The sequence below is a fragment of the Arachis duranensis genome, chromosome 9 (genome assembly GCF_000817695.3).
Source record: "Arachis duranensis cultivar V14167 chromosome 9, aradu.V14167.gnm2.J7QH, whole genome shotgun sequence".
NCBI lineage: Eukaryota > Viridiplantae > Streptophyta > Magnoliopsida > Fabales > Fabaceae > Arachis > Arachis duranensis.
Genome location: NC_029780.3, coordinates 5,055,286 through 5,076,915, shown reverse-complemented (window position 1 = coordinate 5,076,915; position 21,630 = coordinate 5,055,286). Strand labels below are relative to the sequence as shown.

The 21,630-nt window shown below is 29.5% G+C and overlaps 2 protein-coding genes across 3 annotated transcripts; both read right to left on the bottom strand.

The window, feature by feature from the left end:
• Positions 1-3,734: 3,734 nt before the first annotated feature.
• On the bottom strand, positions 3,735-15,848 carry LOC107464207 (inorganic pyrophosphatase 1; the record flags this gene model as incomplete). Of its 2 annotated transcripts, none has more annotated exon segments than XM_052253588.1 (5): positions 3,735-3,817; positions 14,250-14,595; positions 15,122-15,323; positions 15,433-15,554; positions 15,714-15,848. In XM_052253588.1, coding segments are annotated over 5 exon segments (831 nt in total), but the record flags the coding sequence as incomplete, so codon positions are not given.
• Positions 6,905-9,237, bottom strand: LOC107464140 (heat shock cognate 70 kDa protein-like). Its single transcript, XM_016083047.3, has 2 exons — positions 9,012-9,237; positions 6,905-8,535 (listed from the first exon to the last, which is right to left on the bottom strand). Exons 1-2 carry the CDS (start codon positions 9,235-9,237, stop codon positions 6,905-6,907), a joined length of 1,857 nt encoding a protein of 618 aa, XP_015938533.1.
• Positions 15,849-21,630: the final 5,782 nt, after the last annotated feature.

Below are 21,630 nucleotides of genomic sequence, written 5' to 3'. Positions count from 1 at the left end.
GAAAAAGGGAGGCATGAATAATTTAAATGGAGCATATGGTCATCATGAGTGTGGGAGTGCTCATGTAAAGACCTCGAATTTTGGTTCTAATACAAAACGCATAAGGCCAAATTCCTTCCAAATGTGATGAAGTTGAAACGGGGCCTCCCGGCAGCAGGGAAAGGTGGCGGCAGTGATATAATTTTAATACGTGGTCCATTCCAGGCCATGATATTGGTATACTTTATTCTCATCTTTATTATTTATATTTAACTTTTTTTTGGATAGTTGTGATTTTAATATTTTGTTTTGGAATACTAGAGAAGCCTCTAATAAGGTGACTCGTGTTAACTGTAAAGTGTTTATCTGTAAATATCATCCATTTTTTATCTGTTTGTTAGAAATACATATTATTTGTGACAAACTGAAAATTTTCTGGAGTGATTTGAGTTATTCAACTATAGCCATCTCTAAAGCACAAAGTCAAAGAGGAGGTATTTGGTTTTTATCCGATGTCCCAGTTAATCATTGCAAAGTGATCAGTATTATGGATCAATGCATTACGGTAAAAATATATTTAGGAAGTAAAGTATGATTGTATAGTGCCATCTATGACAGTTTAAACATGAAAATTAGAGAGGATTTATGGGCTCACCTGATAAGCTTAATTGAGAAAATTCAAATACCATGGTTAACAGTGGTAGATTTTAATGAGATTATGCACTCTATTGAGGTGAGAGAGGGTTTCTTTGATAGTAGAAGGGCAAAGAGATTTGCTGAAACTATAGACATGTGTGGCTTCTTTGACATTGGTTCCTTTGAAAGAGCTTATATTTGGTATAGAAGGATTTTTGGTGGCAGAGATGTGGCTAAGAAATTGGATACGACTTGTAAAAATCAACAATAGCATCAACTCTATGCAGGTTTCATTTAGATCATTGTCTTTTTTTCATTTGGTGTAAGCGACCTAACCGCTCTAAGTATGAACAGAAATCGTTTCATTTTTAAGCTGTCTGGACAATCCACCCTACTTTTTCTGGTATAATATTGGAAGTAGCTTTTACTGTGCTCATATCAGAACTTTACATAGAAAAAAAAAGAGAAAGAGGAGCAAAGAACTGAGGTTGTCACCAACCAAGATCAACAACTAGTGTAGCAAATATAATGATTTATTGAAATTTAGGAATATTTGTTCTACTTCATAGTTCATTATGAATTTATGTGTCTATGTTTAAATTAGTTAGGGTTTAAGTGTCTCCTAAATTTTTTTAGGGATTTAATTGTCCTATTTTACTATAGCGTACTGCTACATGGCAGGAGGAGTTTTGTCCCTTGAAATGGTTTCTTGATACATCATCAACTAACATGACATGTAGGTAAAATCCGTTAACTCTGAACGTAGACATTAATAGAAGGGTAGAATTCTGACGAAATTAATCGTTAGGAGCCGCAATATCATTTTTCAATCGATGAGGTACGGAATGAGCGTTAGCGAAATGATTAGGGGCAGAGTGGAGTTTTACTCTTTGATTTTCATTTTATCAACTTCGGGACTTCAAAAGAAAGTAAGTATACTGATTTGATTTAGGCGATAAGATAATGGTTTATCTATCATGTGTCCTAAAGATATAAGTTAAGATTACAAATTAAAAAAGTTTTTATTGGAAATATAAAACACTTAAATTTAAGTTTTTAATACATTTATTTTGTATCTCTTAAATAAAAAAATTTAAAATATTAGTAAGCTTATCATGTGTCCTAAGAGTGTATATATTAGCTAATTAAACCCATAAGATGATTAGATTTTTAAAAATTCTGCTATAAATTTGTTTTTTATAAATAAATGTACACTAAAAATTAATTATTAAATTAATTATTCGTATAAAATATATATTAAAATATAAAATACAATTATATTAAGTGAATACTAAAATTAACTATTAAAATTATTTACTAGTATAAAATATATATTGAAATATAAATACATATTAAAAATAAGTTGAATAACACATGTATTTATACACAAATAAATTAATAACTGATTTTGGTGGCTAATTACTTATTTTTGTATATAAATAATATTTTTTTATAAAATATATTTAAAAATATATCACGGTATTAATCCTCCTAGCTGATGTTTAAATTTAGTTACTGTAATTTAGAACTCAAGTCAAATCTATTTTAAAGAGTTGATAAATTTCTTTTTTATTAATCACTAACTTTAAACACATTTTTTTTTGTCCAATATCCATTTAGCTAGCACCTAAGAATGACAACACTCTATACTCCAAATCCACATATACCTGCCACGCCCTAATCTAATAGAAGCATGTAACATCGCCATTGTCTCTTTCAATTAAAAAAAAAAAATGAATCAATATCACTAATAATAATGGAGAATCCTAATTTCTTCTGTCACCAACTCTTTTTATTTCAATTGGTTTCAATCATGGAAAAAAAATTGCCAATACGGAAAAGTTAGGAAAGATTCAAAATTAAAATTTGACATATGAACTCGTAAAAATTTGATGTGTGAGCGGAGAAGAATACATAACCATAAAAACTGAGATAAAAGTAAGTAATAAACTTGTATTAATGAAAAATCACAATAATTACAATACTAATAGTAACTATATATATGGCTATACTATTTTAACTAACTAATTTTGTACAACTCAATAAAATTAATAATAACAGATCTCAATAAATTGCCTGACTAAAACAAGGGAGTACTAAAAGAGTACTACTTCTAATTTCCTATTAAATTATTAATCAGCAACCATTATAATCAAGTAACAGAACTTAGAGTGCTGAAGCAATGTTGACAACTGAGAAGCAGCAGGTGAAGATGTGGTTGCGGTGGCACGTGCAGAGGACTTGGTGGCAACACAGTCATGATTCCGAGGGGGAGTTTTCTACTATTATAGCGAATCTGAGCACGTGCTTGAAGTGGTGAGGAAACTGCACCTGATTGAGATGTTGGTTTTTTATAAAAAAAAATAACAAAAAAAATCAGTTACATACGGTTAGAGATAGAGCAGACACGTAACAGAATAACAAATTTTTTTATACATTTCTTCGGTTCGGTTGAGTTTGATTTGGTTGGTTTTAAATAACTGAAAACCGAAAAAAGATGAATCTAATCTGACTTTTTATTTATTTTTAGATTGATATTGCTCAGACTAATCCAAGTTAATCACTGTCAAAAAATTGAAAACACGGTGGTAGATACTATGAAAAAGATGGCGATGAAGTTACAACTTTCGCATGTGGAGTTTCTTTCATCTTGGGAGGAGTTTAAGAGTAGTCTTAAACGGGACTGTCCCTCTATTTAAGCAGTTTTTTATTTTGTTTATTTTGTTTTTCTTTATTTAGTTTATTTCAGTTACCAAAAATATTATTGTAAAAAAATTGAAACATGAATATCTTTTTTATTATTATTTCCACTATGTAAGTTGTAAGTATTCAAATATTCACAAAATGTTAAGATACAGAGGCAAAGCAAACAGTTAATTGTATTTGATATAAACCATGGCTGTGTCCATCTTGAACAACTTTTGAAGATAACAACCTTTAGAAAAGGTTGATTTAGGGTTAATAAGGAAAAGTAATGGGAAACCAAGTTGGGTTGGTCTAGTGGTTAGCTCACTAGTCCGCTTAAGCAAGTGTCGGGGGTTCGAATCCCGCCTTGTGCATGCAGCAACCCATTGGCCAGCGGCAAACCCTTAAATGGAGCTCAGTAATATGGAAAATCCCTATGACTTTATGGTACAATTTTTTTTTTGCACAAAATGTTAGACTAAAGAATATAATCAAGACCTAACTGGAAGAACTTTAGGTAAAGTCTCATGAACAGTGACAGATAGAATCTGCATTTTGCAATCTATTAAGATGAATTGTTGAGAGCTTTCATCATCCAAAGAGTTGATTTTGTTGATTAATTGTAACAAAACTTGCTCAAGTGCTCAAGTTCTTGCCATCACTCCATGGATGGATTTCAGCCTTAATTGACCGATTTAAAAATATGAAAATTTAATAATATTGAAAGCCATTTAATTTAAAGACGTAATTTAAAAAATAAATTTTTCATACTTACACAATTATGAATTTATAATGTGATAAATATTTCTCAAAAAATTATTCTAATGCTTGACTTTTAAACACCGAATTATTTATTTAAATAATTTAATTTTTATCTAACCTAATATAATAAAATATGTTTAAACTTCATTATTATTATTATTATTATTATTATAAATAATTTTATAAAATGTGAACATTTTTTAGAAAATATTTTGAGTATTATAAAAATTTGTAAGTCAATTTATGGATACTTTTTATAATACTCATGGCATCTTTTAAGAAAGTTTTATAAAAAAAATTATTGTAATTATTTATTTCGTAACGAGTATTATTAAAATTTTAATAACAATTATTAAATTAAATATTATTACAATGAGTACTATAAAAATTTGTAATGTACTCGTTACAAACCTATTACATAATAAAAATTTTTAAACATTATAAAATGTAATTTTTTTCATAAACTCGTATTATCGAACTAATGAATTCGATTTAACTAGGGAGGACAATACCGAACCCGCGGTACCCACTCCTTCCCTACCCGCTCGACGCGGGTTATATAAATTTTGAAATTTAATTTTATTTATTGAATTTTAATAATTATAGGGGCGGATAGAAGCGGGGCGGGTTAGGGTTCAACGTTTTACTACCCGCGTAGAAGAGGGATGGCTTCTATGCGGGTTGTTGTGTGGCGAGACGGGATCGGGTAGAGAAAAAACCTGCCCCCTACCCACCCCGTTGCCACCCCTAGATTTAGCATTGGCTCCACATAGATATAATTGTTGGTGTATTAAAATAATTGCATGAATTAGATTTATGTCATGGAATTTACGTGGGTGGCTTGATAATTCGAAGCAGCCAACTTCGAACATACTCGTGCATAATTCGAATCTATCTAATTCGAACTACCCTTAGTTACATGCTTCCATAAATTTGAATTCCTCCCATTCGAACTACCATAAGTTCATCCATGCGTAATTCGAATCACTTTGATTCGAACTACACTACAACTGCAGGCATGAATAATTCGAATTGGCTTAATTCGAATTAATAGCAACCTAGCTAAATCGAGTTGGTCTAATTCAAATTATTATTGATTTTTCTAATTCGAATTTGACTCATTCGAATTACATAAGACAGTAGTTTTGGAAGATTCATGTAACGTTTTTTATTTTAGTAAAATGGTGTAGTTTATTCCTTCTTTTGATTTGTTTTTGTGATTTGTCCTAAAAGTGATGACAATGGTGAAGTTGGAGTGGAGTTAAAATATATCAAAAGCCTCAAGAAAATGAGATATATGAATTGAGGAGGAAAAAATAAATTATTATATTTTTGTATATGTTTATACTACAACTACATAAATGTTGTTAAAAGTAAGGTTATTTTTTTATGTTTTAGTAATACTTTTTTCTTAACGACATTTTTAAAAAAAATTGTTTAACGATATAAAAAAATATATTTTAATTTTAGCAATATTTTTTAAAATACTATAATCAATGGTAATAAAAAGCAAAGTTACACTATCATTAATTATATTTGTTCTTTTGGATCATCTATATTATAACATTATCTAGGTGTTGTACCACATTGAAATATTTTTTCATTATTAAAACAAATGTTAACTCAAAACTAGAACTTTTCATGAGTTGTGAACAAACATTTTCTTCAAACGGTAACAAATTGAAGATATTGTTTTAAACTAAGCAATTTTGTTGATTAATTGCGACAAAACTTGCTCAAGTCCTTGTCCATGGATTTTCCGCTAAGCCTTAAGAAGCAAAAGGTCTTCGCAAATCCAAACCCATACTGGAAAGTTTTCCCTTGACATCATGAAATCTCTCTCTTTAAGCCTCAAGTTTGGGCAATAGTCACCACTTCCATCACCAAGACATGATCCTTTTGTTCTCATCACCATTGTTGGATAGTGAATCTTGTATACTCTCTATGATTAAATATTGAATTGAATGAAAAACATGATTTAATTTGAATTTTTAAACATCTACTTGAATAAGTTTAGAACCTAGTAATTTGTAGATCTCTATAGCCAAGTTAAAAATCATATAATGTACATGAAACACATACTATAATTTCATTTAAGGGTTTGCTACTGATAAATAAATTATTGCATACATAAAGATAGATTCGAACCCTCCACACTTATTTAAGCGAATGAATGAGCAAGCTATTCGATCAACTCAAGTTGGTTTTTACCAGAATATATAATAATAATGAAATAAGTGATCTTTATAAGGTAGCGTTTGTTTTGAAGTACTGAGACAGAGACTGAGAGACTGAGACTCAGTATCATGTTTGTTGGTTCAGAGACTGGTACTAAAATTTCTGTCTCTGTCTCCAAAATTTCAGTATTTCAGTACCTCAAAAAAGTAGAGACACAGGGGACTAAAATTTTTTGAGATGGAGATTGAAACTTTAATAACATTTTATACCTAAAATACCCTCATTTCAATTAATTAATTCTAATTTTATTCTTTGTGCACATTAAATTAGAGTTTTATTCTTGTTTCAATTTCTGTCTTCCATTTTGCACCAAACAGAATACTGAGATTTATTTTAATCTCTATCTCTTAGTCTCTGTCTCTTAGTCTCAGTCTTTCCATCTCTGTCTCTCCACCAAACACTACCTAAAGGAACATTTTTATAGTGCGTCCAATTCAGTCAACACATTAGCATTTACCATACTCAAAATCTACAAGACCTGTCCATAAAAATACCTTTACAGAATGTATCTACCATCAACTCCAAATCTCCTTCAGATGTCTGTCATAAAGATTTGCATTACAAACAACATTAAAAATTCAACAAAAGGAAGATCTGAACAAAACTATCTAGTCTTAGCTCTAATGGGCTCAAAAATGAGCTTAGATTCATTAAGACACTCGACAAACACATGATTTTCTATGTTCTCCTTGTTACCATCATCAAGCAGAGTTATAGCCTTATCAATTGCAGAATTGAGCTTCTTCTTATCCGCGGGACAAAGCTTAGAACTGATTAACGCTTTCTCCATGTCATAAACATAATCCTCCAAAGTAATTATTGAATTAGCTTTCTCAAGAAACTTGTCATCTTCAACCTTGTATCTCTCAGCTTCCTCAATAAGCCTTTCAATTTCTTCCTGTGACAATCTTCCTTTATCATTTGTTATGGTAATCTGGTTTTTATTTCCATTAGTCTTTTCCTCAGATGTCACAATAAGGATGCCATCGGCATCTAAATCGAAGCATATCGATACAGGATGGCCCTTAGGAGCAGGAGGGATTCCTGAAAGTGTATATCGACCAAGCAAGTTGTTATCACTGGCTCTTGTCCTCTCACCTTCATAAATCTCTTCAAGCACATGTGATTGATTGTCTTGAACTGTGAAGAAAGTTTCTGATTTCTTTACAGGAAAGGTAGTATTCCTTGGAATCACAACACTCATGACATCTCCCATTGTGGCTTTACCAAGAGACAGAGGAGTAACATCCTGCAGCACCAAATTTGGGGCACTACTCTTAGAACCCCCAGTCAACAAAGCCGCCTTAACAGCCGCGCCATATGCAACAGCTTCATCGGGATTGATGCTCTTACAGAGCTCCTTTCCGTTGAAAAATTCTTGCAGCAGCTCCTGCACTTTGGGTATCCTAGATGAGCCACCAACAAGGACTACATCATGTACACTTGCCTTGTCCACATTCGAATCAGTGATGCATCGATCTACCGTTTCCAAGCACTCTCTGAAGAGGTCCATATTAAGTTCTTCGAATCTAGCACGCGTGATTGATGAATAGAAGTCAATTCCTTTAAAGAAAACATCCAATTCAATGGTGGCAGTAACGGCATATGATAAAGTCCTCTTCGCCTTCTCACAAGCAGATCTCAATCTCCTCAAGGCTCTCGCGTCACCACTAATGTCAACCGTGTTCTTTCTATTGAATTCTTTAACAAAGTAACTGACTATTCTGTTATCAAAATCCTCTCCACCAAGGTGAGTGTTTCCGGCAGTAGCCTTGACTTCGAATACCTTACCCTTAATGGTAAGGAGAGACACATCAAAAGTACCACCACCAAGATCAAAGATGAAAATATTTCGTTCTCCAGTGCAATCGGATCTTTTGTCAAGTCCATATGCAATAGCAGCAGCCGTTGGCTCGCTAATTATTCGCATCACATTAAGACCTGCAATGGCGCCAGCATCTCTGGTAGCTTTGCGCTGAGAGTCATTGAAATAAGCAGGCACTGTAATAACGGCGTTACAAACAGGTGACTCTAAGTACGCCTCCGCAATCTCTCGCATTTTAGTGAGAACCATAGATGAAATTTCTTCGGCAGAAAAGTGCTTCTCTTGATCCTTGTATGTAACAACAATCATTGGTTTGTCATCAGCACCAGCAGTGACCTTAAATGGCCACATCAACAGATCATTCTTGATAACCGGATCACTATATTTTCTACCGATGAGTCTCTTAACATCTGAAAAACAAACGAAGGAAAATAAAGAAAGGGTTTTGCTAGGTAGACAATGATTTTCTGAACAATGTCAAATTTTGAATGAACTAATATAACACAATTAAGTCTAAAAAACTACTCTTATATTGGGAAAAAGGGTAATGTCTATAATAGAAGCAGCTGCATTTACAGAAAAACCCTCTCTGGACTAATACGATAAACAATAAGTAGAGTTTCTTTATTTTGAATAAGTTTCTAATTTCACTTTCACCCAACAAGGGTGGTGAAGATGGACGGAGCATAACTAACCAGCAAAAATACAACTTGAAATAAGAATAAGAAGTAAAAGAAAAAACAAAGTGGAGTTTCTTACATTATTGTTTTTCTTAATGTATCCGAAAATAGAAAGAGACCAATAATAATTGTGTAAGTTAGAAATCAAGAAAAAGAAAAAAACACATGCACAAATTGAAAGTAAGAAAATTACTATGATTATATACCGAAGACAGTGTTAATTGGGTTAGCGGCAGCTTGGTTCTTAGCAGCATCTCCAATTAGCCTCTGATTGGCAGTAAAAGCAACGTAGGAAGGTGTTGTTCTGTTGCCCTGGTCATTATGAATGATCTCCACTCGACAGTGTTGTTCCTGCCATACGGCAACACAAGAGTACGTTGTGCCAAGGTCGATTCCCACTGCATGTCCTTCGTACTTTCTGGCCCTCTTCATGCTTAGATTGAGAACAAGCTAAGCGGAATGGTGAAATCTTGTGAAAAAATCAAACTAGTAGTAGGATTTGCAATTGAAAAGCCATATGGATATTTGTATTGTAATTCGTAAGTCTTGCTGTCTTGTTTTAACCATCCCATAATTAATTCTTCCATTTGTTTTTAATATAGCAGTGACTCTTGATTTTCGAGTAAAACCCCACTGGATCCTGACCATTTTGCTAATTTTCATTTCGATTGAAAAATAATATTGCAGCCTGTAACGATTTTATTAGACATTATATCTCATCCATTAATATTTTGGTCCAAAATTAATGAATTTTGTCTACTATTATATTAGCTGATGATATATCAAAAAACTATTTTAAAAGATAAAATATTTTTTGTTGTGTTAACAATACACTACAGTTAAACAAGACAATTAAATTTCTAAAAAAAATTTTAAAAGACACTTAGGTAGCGTTTGTTTTCGGAGACAGGACACAGAGACATAGACAGCACATCTTTAAAAAGCGTTTGGAAGCAAAGACATGGACACTGAACATATTGTCTCCGGGACAGTTTTTTATACTTTTGTGTCCACTCTTTTACGAAGGACAATGATGGACACGGGATTTGGAAGAGGGACACGGACTGTTTTTATGAATTTTTTTCTTTTTTGTCCATGGTGCTATTTTTTATTATTCCACTGTTACCCCTTCTTATTTTTTCTATTTTGCGTTGTTCTTAGAAAGTACTTTTTTTTTTCTCCATGCTCTTTTTCTATTTCTACGTTTTCCTTCTTTCTATTTTTTACTTTAGGTACTTTCTCTTTTTTATAGAAATTTTTATTGGACTGGCTAATTTCTTTTTTCTTATCATTCTTACTTCAACATCATTTTAACCTTATATTATATTATTTGATTTGTAATAAAAATAATAACAAAAATAATTAGTTTTGAGACTTTTAAAAGATAAATATTATAAAGATAAAATTGATATTTTAAAATGTTAAAAAATAATTTATAAATTGTAATTGATTTTATATAATTTAAAGAAAAATTAATTTTTTGAAAAGAAAAATAAAATTTTAGATAAAAAAATTTAATTTCCTTTTGACTGCTTCAAATATTTTTTTCAAGTTCCTACTGTCTGTACTCCTATGTACTCTCATTCTTTATTAAATTAGTTTATATTAAAAAATTTGGAATTACATGGCTATTTTAGTCATTTCATATAATATTTTAGTCTTGTCCATGTGTATCCAAACATAATACTGGACATTACATTAGTGTCCTATCCATCGTATCCAAACACGATACACAAAACATAATTTTTAATGTCTCTATCCTATTATCTTTGTTTTAGTGTCCTATTCTGTCGTGTCTCTACAAACAAACACTACCTTAAATTCCTAACTAATTTATACATAGACACATAAACCCATAATTATCTATAAAATAGGATAAATATCTCTAAATTTCAACAAATCATTATACTTACTACTGCACTAATTGTTGGCCCTGGTTAGTAGTAACTTTAATTTGCTTCTTCTTCTTATATTGCAAAGATTTTGTTGGATGATATGTAAGAAAAAGGATCAATTGTCTTTACAAGATCTGTCATTTGAAGGAAGTTAGAAAACTTGTGAATAAAATAAATGAGAGAGGTTTAAAATCTGACAAAATTACATTCACAACACTAATAAATGAATATTGTAAAGATGGGGACATGAAATTTGTATTGGAGATTAAAAAGAAAAGAGTAAATACCACATCCGTCCCTGACAATTATCTCGAAAGGACGATGAGGCCCCCAAGAAAAAAAACACCCAACCCGACTCCTAAGATTTTTTTTGGACTGATTAGCCCCTGTGCAAAAAAAATAACATTGATTTTTTTTTGGCAGAGGGACTAATCAGTCCCATAAAAATAAATCTCAGGGACCAAATTGGTATTTTTTTGTCAAGGACCTCGTTGTCTTTTGAGATAATTGTCAGGGGCTATTTTCGATTTTTCTCAAAAAAAAAAATAATTGAAAGAGATTGAACTTGATGAGGTAGTTTTTATTGTATTCATATCAAAACTTTACAGAGAAAAAGAAAGAGAAGGAAGAGCAAAAAACTGAGGCTGTTACCAACTAATGCCAGCAAGCAGTGTAGCAAATACAATGACTTATTGAAATTTAGGGATATTTATCCTACTTTATAGTTCATTATATGTGTTTATGTTTAAATTAGTTAGGAATTTAAATGTCTCATAAAAATTTTTTTAGAGATTTAATTGTCCTATTTTACTGTAGCATATTTTTGACATGGGAGAGACATTTTGTCTCTTGGAATGGTTACTTGACACGTCATCAGCTAAAGTGACTCATAGACAAAATTTGTTAGTTCTGAATGGAGTACTAGTCATTAACGGAAGGGGTAGAATGTCTGACGAAATTAATCGTTAAGGACCGTAATGTTACTTTCCAATCGATAAGGAATGGAATGAAAGTTAGCGAAATAGCTAGGAGTCGGGGGTGTGATTTTACTCTTTGATTTTCACTTTATCAGATTTGGAACTTCAAAAGCAAGTAAATATACTGATTTGATTTAGGCGATAAGATAAACCGATAAGATAAAGGTTTACCTATCGTGTACCCTAAAAACATAATTTAAGATTATAAATTTAGAAGATTTATATTGGAAATATAAAAGATTTAAGTTTCTAATACATTTATTTTATACCTATTAAATAAAAATAATTAAATTTTTTTACTAATAATAAGCTTATCATGTGCCTTAAAAACACGTGTTAGCTAAACCCATAAGATAATTAAATTTTTGAAAATTATGCTATAAATTTACTTTATATAAATAAATGATTAAATGTGCGTTAAAAATTAATTATTAAATTAATTATTCGTATAAAATACATATTAAAATAAAAAATATTATATTAAGTGTATACTAAAATTTAATTACTGAGAGTAGTAAAGCGGGTCAGTCCGTCCCAATCCGCTCCGCCTCGCTAAGCCTGCACCATAAAACGGGACGGGCCAACCCACCCCGCCAACTAAAATAGGTTCAAAATGCTAGCCCGCTCCACTTTATGGCGGATTGGCGGGCTAGCCCGCTTGACTTTTTTTGTTTTAAAAATAAAATTCATTAAAATTAACTAAAATNATACAAATAAAAGATAGTCAAATTATAATATAAATATTTTTACTATTTTTTTCTAATTTTTAACTTCAATAAAATTGTTCAATTTTATATTTGTCAATAGAATCATCTTTATTTTAAAAAATAAGTCACATAATTTAAATATATATACAAAATTATAAAATAAAATAAATAAAGTTAATAGTTAAAAGAAGAATAAAAAAACAAAAAAAGTATTTAAAAATTATATAATTATTAATTTTGTAATAATAATCACTCTTTTATTTAATAAAAAAATAATAAAAATCTTTGGCCCGGTGGGTCGGCCCATCCCACCAAAACCCGCAAATTTGGTAATTTTTTTAAAAAGTTGGTGGATTTCAAATTCTAGATCGACCCACCTTTTTTAGCGGGTCAACTCGATGGGTTTAGTCCATTTTGCCACTCTTAACTAAAATCAATTATTAGTATAAAATATATATTAAAAATAAATTAAATAACACATATATTTATATATAAATACATTAATAACTCATTTTGGTGGTTAATTACTTATTTTTATATATAAATAATATTTTTTATAAGATATATTTAAAAATATGTTATGCAATACATATTTTTATACACGAATATAAAATAATTAATTTAATAGTTAATTTTTTGTAGGTATATAATTTGCTTAAAATAAATTCTTGAAAACTTTTGCGATAAAAACAATAATCCTCCTAGATCCTAGCTAATGTTTAAATTTCGTTACTGTAATTGTAGAACTCAAGTCAAATCTATTTTGAAGAGTTGATAAATTTCTCTTTTATTAATCACTAACTTTAAACATTTTTTTTTGTCCAACATCTATTTGGCTAACACCTAAGAATGACAACACCATCCAAATACACATGTACCTGCCACGCCTTAATCTAATACAAGCATGTAACATCATCATTGTCTCTTTCAATTCAAAAAAAATAAAAAATCAGCTTCACTAATAATAATGGAGAATCCTAATTTATTCGGTCACCAGCTCTTTTTATTTCAATTGGTTTCGATCATGGGAAGATAATTGCCAATACGGAAAAGATATCACTAGGAAAGATTCGAAGTTAAAATTTGACATATGAATTTAGAGTGCTGAAGCGATGTTGAGAACTGAGAGGCAGCAGGCGAAGATGTGGTTGCGCTGGCACGTGCAGAGGACGTGGTGGCAGCACAGCCAAGACTCGGAGGGGGAGTTTTCTACCATTGTTGCGAATCTGAACACGAGCACGTGCTTGAGGTGGTGAGGCAACTGCACCAGATTGAGATGTTGGCTTCTGATAAAAAAAAAAACAACAAAATCAGTTATATACGGTTAGAGACAGAGCAGACACATAACAGAATATCAAAATTTTTTACACATCTCTTCCTTCGGTTCGATTCGGTTTGATTTGGTTGGTTTTAAATAACTGAGAACCAGAAAAAACTGAATTTAATCTGACTTTTATTTCTAGATTGATATTGGTCAGACTAATTCAAGTTACTCAATGTCAAATTGTTCTGAACTCATGTGGAAGAAATGAAGAAACGACAATGAAAAATTGAAACATGAACATCTTTTTTATTATTATTTGCACTGTGTAAGTTGTAAGCATTCAGATATTCACAATATGTTAAGACACAGAGGCAGAGCAAACAGTTATTTGTATTTGATATAAACCATGGCTGTGTCCATCTTGAACAACTTTTGGTGATTAACAACCTTCAGAAAAGGTTGATTTAGGGTCAATAAGGCAAGGTAAGGGGAAAAAAAAGTGGGTGAATATGGAAAATCCCTATGACTTTATGGTACATTTTTTTTTTGCAAAAATGTTAGACTAAAGAATATAATCAAGGCCTAACTGGAAGAACTTTAGGCAAAGCCTCGTGAGCAGTGACAGATAGAGTCTGCATTTTGCAATCTGATGAGATGAATTGTTGAGAGCTTTCATCATCCAAAGAGGTGATCTTGTTGATTAATTGCAACAAAACTTGCTCAAGTTCTTGCCCATCACTCCATGGATGGATTTCAGCCTTAAGAAGCAAAGGGTCTCTGCAGATTAAATCCCACACTGGAAAGTTCTTCCTTGGCATCATGAAATCTCTCTCTCTAAGCCTCAAGCTTGGGCAATAATCACCACTTCCATCACCAAGATATATGATCCTCTTGTTCTCATCACCATTGTTGGATAGTGAATCTTGTATCCTCTCTATGATTAAACCCTGAATTCATCATTGAAAAAAAAAATTACAATGTCATCTAAATAGATGTCACATTTGTTACTGTAGTCAATTTTTTATACACATACTAGTTGAATAGTTATTCAAAACCTTAGATTTAATATTATAAAGTTGATAAGATTTTTCTTCCCTTTTTTTTTCAAATAAGATAAATTTGGTGCTCTTTTAATTTGTACTGTTTGTGGGCCTATAGGTCAAATTTGATTCATATTTTCTATTTTCATCAAATCCAGTGGGCACAGACTGGAGACTTGAAAACCATGACAGAACATTCAATTGGGTAAGCAGATATTTTATTTTATTTTATTTAGCAATTAAAAAAAATCGCCAAATCAAGGAGACACCACTCCGGTGTTCTAGGATCAAGCTAAGATCAACTTGTTTAAAATAGTATTAGTATTAGTAGAACAAGTTAAGATCAACTTGAAAGCTACAACTAGAAACATGTATTATATATAATTAAATTAAAAAAAAACATTTTTTTTAATTAGCAGTTTTAGCAGCATACCTTGCACATATTTGGAGGGCACAAAGCACAACCATGTGGGGCTTTGTTGAAGTCATGGTAAGGCAAAATTCTCAACCTTCCTTCTTCACTAACATAACCTGGGTTTGTGTTAATCTCTGAAAAGTATTCCTTTATTCCCAAATGCTCCAAAATTGTTTCAATGAAGAATAAGTTAGCATCACTCACAATCCTCAAATCACACCTGAAAAAAAAATTTACCACCTTAAATTTCACTCAAGATAAATAATACTAAAAAAGAGAGTTAAACTTTTTCCTCCAAATTAAACCTATAGAGAGAGAAAGAGAGATACCCTAAAGCATGTGCAGCTTTAATGGCAGGTATTACTCTTGGGTGAATAGGAATTCTATGAAGAACTTCTTTAATTTCCCCAATGGTTTTTCCTTGTGCATGCATCTCCAGCATCAACTTATCCTATAAATCCAAATAATCAAAGGGGGAAAAACCATTAATTAAGTTCCTCCAGAAACACGAAATGCATGATATGTTCCTCAAACACAATGCAGGTTGCAAAACAAAAATGAATTAAATAAATAAATAAATAATATGTGAATGCAGGAAGAAAGAACATACCATGAGGGTGTTCCAAGGCATGGTTGGAAGAAGCTGATTGAACAAATCGGTGAAACCCAACCCATCAATGACCCAGTTATCACTGTCACAATCAACAATGGTTTTGTCGAAGTCGAAAACCACAATAATCCCAGAAAAAAAAGCTTTTTCTAATTGGGTGTTTAAAAGTACTCTCAAAATGTGTTCTTGGCTTGGATTTTTCGCCAACACAGAACAACGGTATTTATAGCTGGAACAAGCTAAGCCCAACACCGAAATTTTAAAAAAATAAAAAAGATAGAAAAAAAAATCTTATTTTGAAATTTAAGAAAAGAATTTAAAATTATATCCTAGATTCCAAAGGAATATTACATTGGAGATCCATGGGGATTGTTATTTCCTGGTAAGTGGTAAGGAGAGAGATTAAGATCAAAGAGCATGCATCTAAAAAGGTGGCATTTTCTTCTCTAGAAGAATTCATAATTCGGAAATCTCATTCTTTCCTTTGTATTAAATCTCAGCCGTCAGATTAGGTTGTCACGAGAATCGGACGGTGGAGAATGCGTTGGAGGCTTAAGGCCGTAAGAGCACAACGCGGGAATATAAAGAGGAATATTCGAATGCATTTGGTTTTTGGTTACACTTTTTTTTTCTTTTCTTTTTTTTTTAGTTTCCTTTTTTATTTTTTGTGTATGTGATTACTTCATATTAAGTTTGGTTGGTGGCCACCAGTGGATGGATCCTGTAAGAATATTCCAGGTATAGTCCGTTCTAGACAAAGAAAGTTCTTCTATGAAGTAAGTGCATTCAATTTAAGTACACCATAAGATAAGATATTCGCTTTTAAATTTTAATAGTACTATTTATCAATCTTTAATTAAATATATTGCCATAATAATATCTAAATTCAATAACTATGTTTTGATTTCCATTTAAATTGTTTCAAACATTTGATTAATTATTTAAATTTTTAGAGTAATGTTACATAATCAATAATAATTTATACTCATATTTATAAGTATTTTGTATACAAAAAATATATAATTTATATTTATATTTATACACATAAATCAATATAATTTGTATCTATATTTTTTATCAAAAAAAATTATTTATTAAAGATAATTTAGTATTTATACTAGTCAAATAATAATAAAAGCTAAGATATTAAAAAATTATTGATCCCCAAGAATTTTTCTTTTTAAATAAATACTACCATATTTATATACAATTAGTTAACATAAAACAAAAATACTAATAATTTTTACTGTTTACTTTTTATTTTGTTTCCATTTGGATAAAATTTTTAAATAATCAGTAACAAATATTTACCAATTAATTAAGTACAAATAATATTTCTTCTTTTATTATTATTTTTAAATATTTTGTATATTATATACTTTCAAATTATGTATACTAAATCTATGATTATATAAGAATTATTGTTTTTCAAGATACAAAAAAAAAAAAAAACAGTGCTGTATGTATCCATCACTATTGTTGTCGTTAGTAGTGTATTGTATTTTTTATGTGGCTGATACATTGCGCTTTAAACATGTGTTGCTGAAAAATCCAACTCAAATTGGATTCTCCCTCGGATTTCATTTTAATCCCTATATTTGGTCTGTGTTACATTTCAAATAATTGAGAGGTCAAATTTCAAAGGCCACTTGAAAATAATATATAGTGTATTTCTAATGTTTTTATTGACCATTCGTCAATTTGAAAAAATCATTTTCAAATTTATGTTACTGTTAACAATTAAAATTTTATCTAAGTCATCAGAGTAATGTTAATAATTATATAATAAAGAAAGATCACATGAGGGTTTGAAATTTTGAATTCTGAAGTAGGGTCAAGTCTGTCTCAGCCTTTAATTCACATGCTACCAAACCCAAACCTCACCTCTTGTAACTGCAATGCGCCACATATCTTATCTTATAATAATTATATGAGAAAACATAATAATAGTGTATTATGATTTTTGGAGAACCCTTTTTTCTTTTGGGGTCGGGGGTGTTTGGCTTGGTAAGGGATATGGTTATTAATACGGAGATTATTCGAATAAAGATGTTTAAAACGTTTTTTTTTTTAAATATTTTTTTATTAATTAAAATTTAATACATATAATCGATTAAATTATATTATTATTTTTGTCAAAATTAGATGAGACAAATTAATTTGACCGAAAAATCGATAAACGTTTTAAATATCTTTATCTAAGTGGCTCTCTGTTAATATTATTAGGTGAAGCTTTTCACATGTAATTATTTTTATAAAAAGTAAATAATTAAAAAATATTATACAATATGTATGCCCTAACTTGAGTTTCTAAATATTTAAAAATACTTTTAATTATGTTTAAGGCGTGAATTAAATCTTAATTAGTTGTTTTTATAATAATGTGCTAAGAATTGCTTAAGCCAATAAAAAAGGCTAATTTTTTTTATATGAAAAAAAATTATGTATAATTTATCATCATGAATTATTGGTGTGTTTTTTTTAATATGGATTTTTTTATTTTGAATAATAAATCGGATCCTCAGATTTAGAAAGTAGAGAAATCTGAGGGTCAGATTTCATAGGATTACAAATCTGAGGATCATATTTGTATATTGAAAAAAATTTAAAATAAAAAAAACTCAAATAAAAAAAAATTTAAAACCACAAATATGACACAAATCTGACTCTCAGATTTGTGGTTATCAACAAAAAAAATTAAAACACCACAAATCTGACCCTTAAATTTGTGGTGTCCATATAAATAAAAAACACACAAAATTTTCATCTTATTTAAAAACACCATCTTCTATCCTCATATTAAAAATACAAAACGAATAAAAAATACTATTTATACCAATTACTTAAATAATTGAATATCGATTAAAAAATTTCGAATGATAAAAGAATAATTTATTTTTTGAATAAATTGTAAGAATTAAACTGATTAAATTTTAATCGATTCGGGACGGTATAGATTTGTGATTAGTGAGTGGATCCAAATCAATTTGAACCTATTAAATCCGAATTTAATCATAATTGGGTATCCGATTAAAAAATAAAATTCAAAAAAACTTAAAATCATCTAAATACTCAAAATAATTAAACATGTAATAATAATACTTAAAAAATAATACATCATTGATTCAAACTCAAATAACTATTATAATTTGAAAGATTTTAAAAGTTTTAATTGATATTAAACTAATTGAATAATCAAGTTAGTTCAAATTTTGCACTTCTAAAACTAATATCCGAATTAATTAAAATCGGATTTGATAGGATCTAATCTAATTATACCCCATTACTCATCCAATTTAAAATTTATGATGCACAGACACCGATACAGACACAGGATACGACATGATATGGGATACGTCGACACGCAAATTTTAAAATTTTAATTATAAGACACTGGAACACGCCTACATATAAAATATAGAGTATTTTTTAGATAAATCGTAGTGATATTTTATTAATATTAAAATATAAATTAAAATTTTTTAATTATTTTTAATGTCTTATTTTAATTATATCAAGTATTTAAAATATTTTTGTTTTAATAAACAATAATATACACTATATCTAAATTTATTTAAGCATATATATTAAGAATAAGACTAAACACGCTGATACATAATAGTATTTAAGTATGTGTAAACAATTCAAAAACATTTTTTTTTATTTTAAGATACAGTTAGATACAACAAACATACGTATAAAACAAATATCAATAAATATCGTATTTAAAATGTATTCAATATGTAGACACAACATATTTCGTAGTTTAAAACTAATATAATTAAATCTAATCGATTTAGACGAATAATCGAGTTACCTTCCCTTAAAACACTCCTACCATTTTGCTTTATCTAGCTAGGTCACACATATCATATGATTAGATAGATACATTGGTGATGATAATATGTATTAATTATTTATTGTCTTCTTTATTATTGGTAGCTTTGACTTTCTCTTTAATTGATTAACAATGGATTCTGCATGCCAGTTTATTTGCGTATTGAATTTGACAACACATTGGTTTGTATCTTCGGTAATATTATTAGTTGGCAATCACAAAACAGGGGACCCAATTTTGCATTATGTGGTCGCCTTACATAGACCGAAATTTGGAAGAAACACTTATTTCTATTTTTTGGATTTCATTATCTTCATCAAGTTGACACATCGATTTCCACGTATCATTTTCCTTTTTTTTCTTCTTTATTTCTTTTGGAGTTTTAAGCGTACACATTATTGCCATTATTTGTTCTGATCTTGTTATCATCAACAGTGTTTAGGATTTAGCAGGAGATTAAACATTACTCCAAATCAGGTTGATTTATGTTTTTATTTTCGATATTTTTATTTTTATAATTTATTAATTGTATTGGTAGTCAACTAGTTTTTTAAATGAGAGAAAATAATTAATAACAAATATTTGAATCTCTAATTCTGACTATCAAAAATATTATTATTTTACTTTAATTTATTAAAGAATTAAAAGTTTTAAATTTGAATAAAAAAGAATTTATTATAACTGAAGATATATAGGTTATTCATTTAATGAAATTACTAATAATTTTATCAATTTTTGTTTTATAACCAAACCTTTTTTTTAGCATATTTCTTGTCTGAAAGGTAGGATACAATTATCAAATAAATTCCGGAAATATATAACTTTTAGTCTTTTACCATCATTCAACCCATCTTTACCGTTATTAACATTTGCCTAGTAGGTTAATACACAAACTTATGAGAGATTATTAGAAGCTTAAATATTTATGATGTTTAAATATTTTTTATGTGTAGTTGGCTTTTGGTTGATAATAGCTCAAGTATTTATGATATTAGTTGATAGATACCTCTATAAATATTATATATTTTGCATGATATCGAACACAATTTTAATAGAAAACATTTTTTTTTAGTATTCCTTCTTACTTTTCTAACACCATATTATAGTCTTGGTATTTTTCTTGAACTCTCTAAGTGATTTTTTTCCACTGCTTAAAACTTTTATTAGAGTAATATTACATTGTTTTTCCTAATTTTTTCGTTTGTATTCAAATTTCTACAATTCTGTTTGTACTATGATTTTTGGTAATTTCATCTACTTTCATTTTGGTATTTTTGTCTGCATCTCATTTTAGTAGTTTATTTTTTTCTAATAGTTCTGTCTGTCATAATTTTATAAAGTTTTATTTACATATTATTTTAGTAATTTTATCTGTATTTTAGTTTGACAATTTTTTCTATGCTTTATTCTGACAGTTTTATCTGCATTTTTTTTGACAGTCCACCATGTTTTGACAATTTTATATACGTTTCGATCCGACAATTCCATTTGCATTCCATTTTGATAGTTTATCTTGTTTTAACAGTTTTATCTGTGTTTTATTATTACCGTTTTACTTACATCCTATTCCAATAGTTTAGTCTGTATTTTAAATTTCAGTAATTTTATTTTTACTTTTTCTAAAATTTTTTATTTGACTATTCTCAAATTATCACTTGAATTTCAAGTGAGATATTATATTAGAAACTTAAACATTTATGATGTCTAATTAGCTATTAATAAATAATAACTTAAGTATTTATAATATAGTTAATTGATTGTAGCTTAGCATTTATAATTATACTTGATAGATATCTCTATAAATATTTTAAATATATCAACAAATATTTTAAATATTGTATAATATCAAACACAACTTCAATACACAAATCTCTTTTTTAGGTTCCTCTTACCTTTCTACTAGGACTAGAAGTGGGTTAAGCCAGCTCATGAGCTAGCTCGAACTCGATTCGTTAATAGTTCGATAAGCTAAGCTCGTGAGCTAGTGAGCCAAGTTTGAGATTGGAATTGAGCTCATAAATTAAATGAGCCGAGCTTGAATTTGGATAAACTCAACTCATTAGCTCATGAGCTGACTCA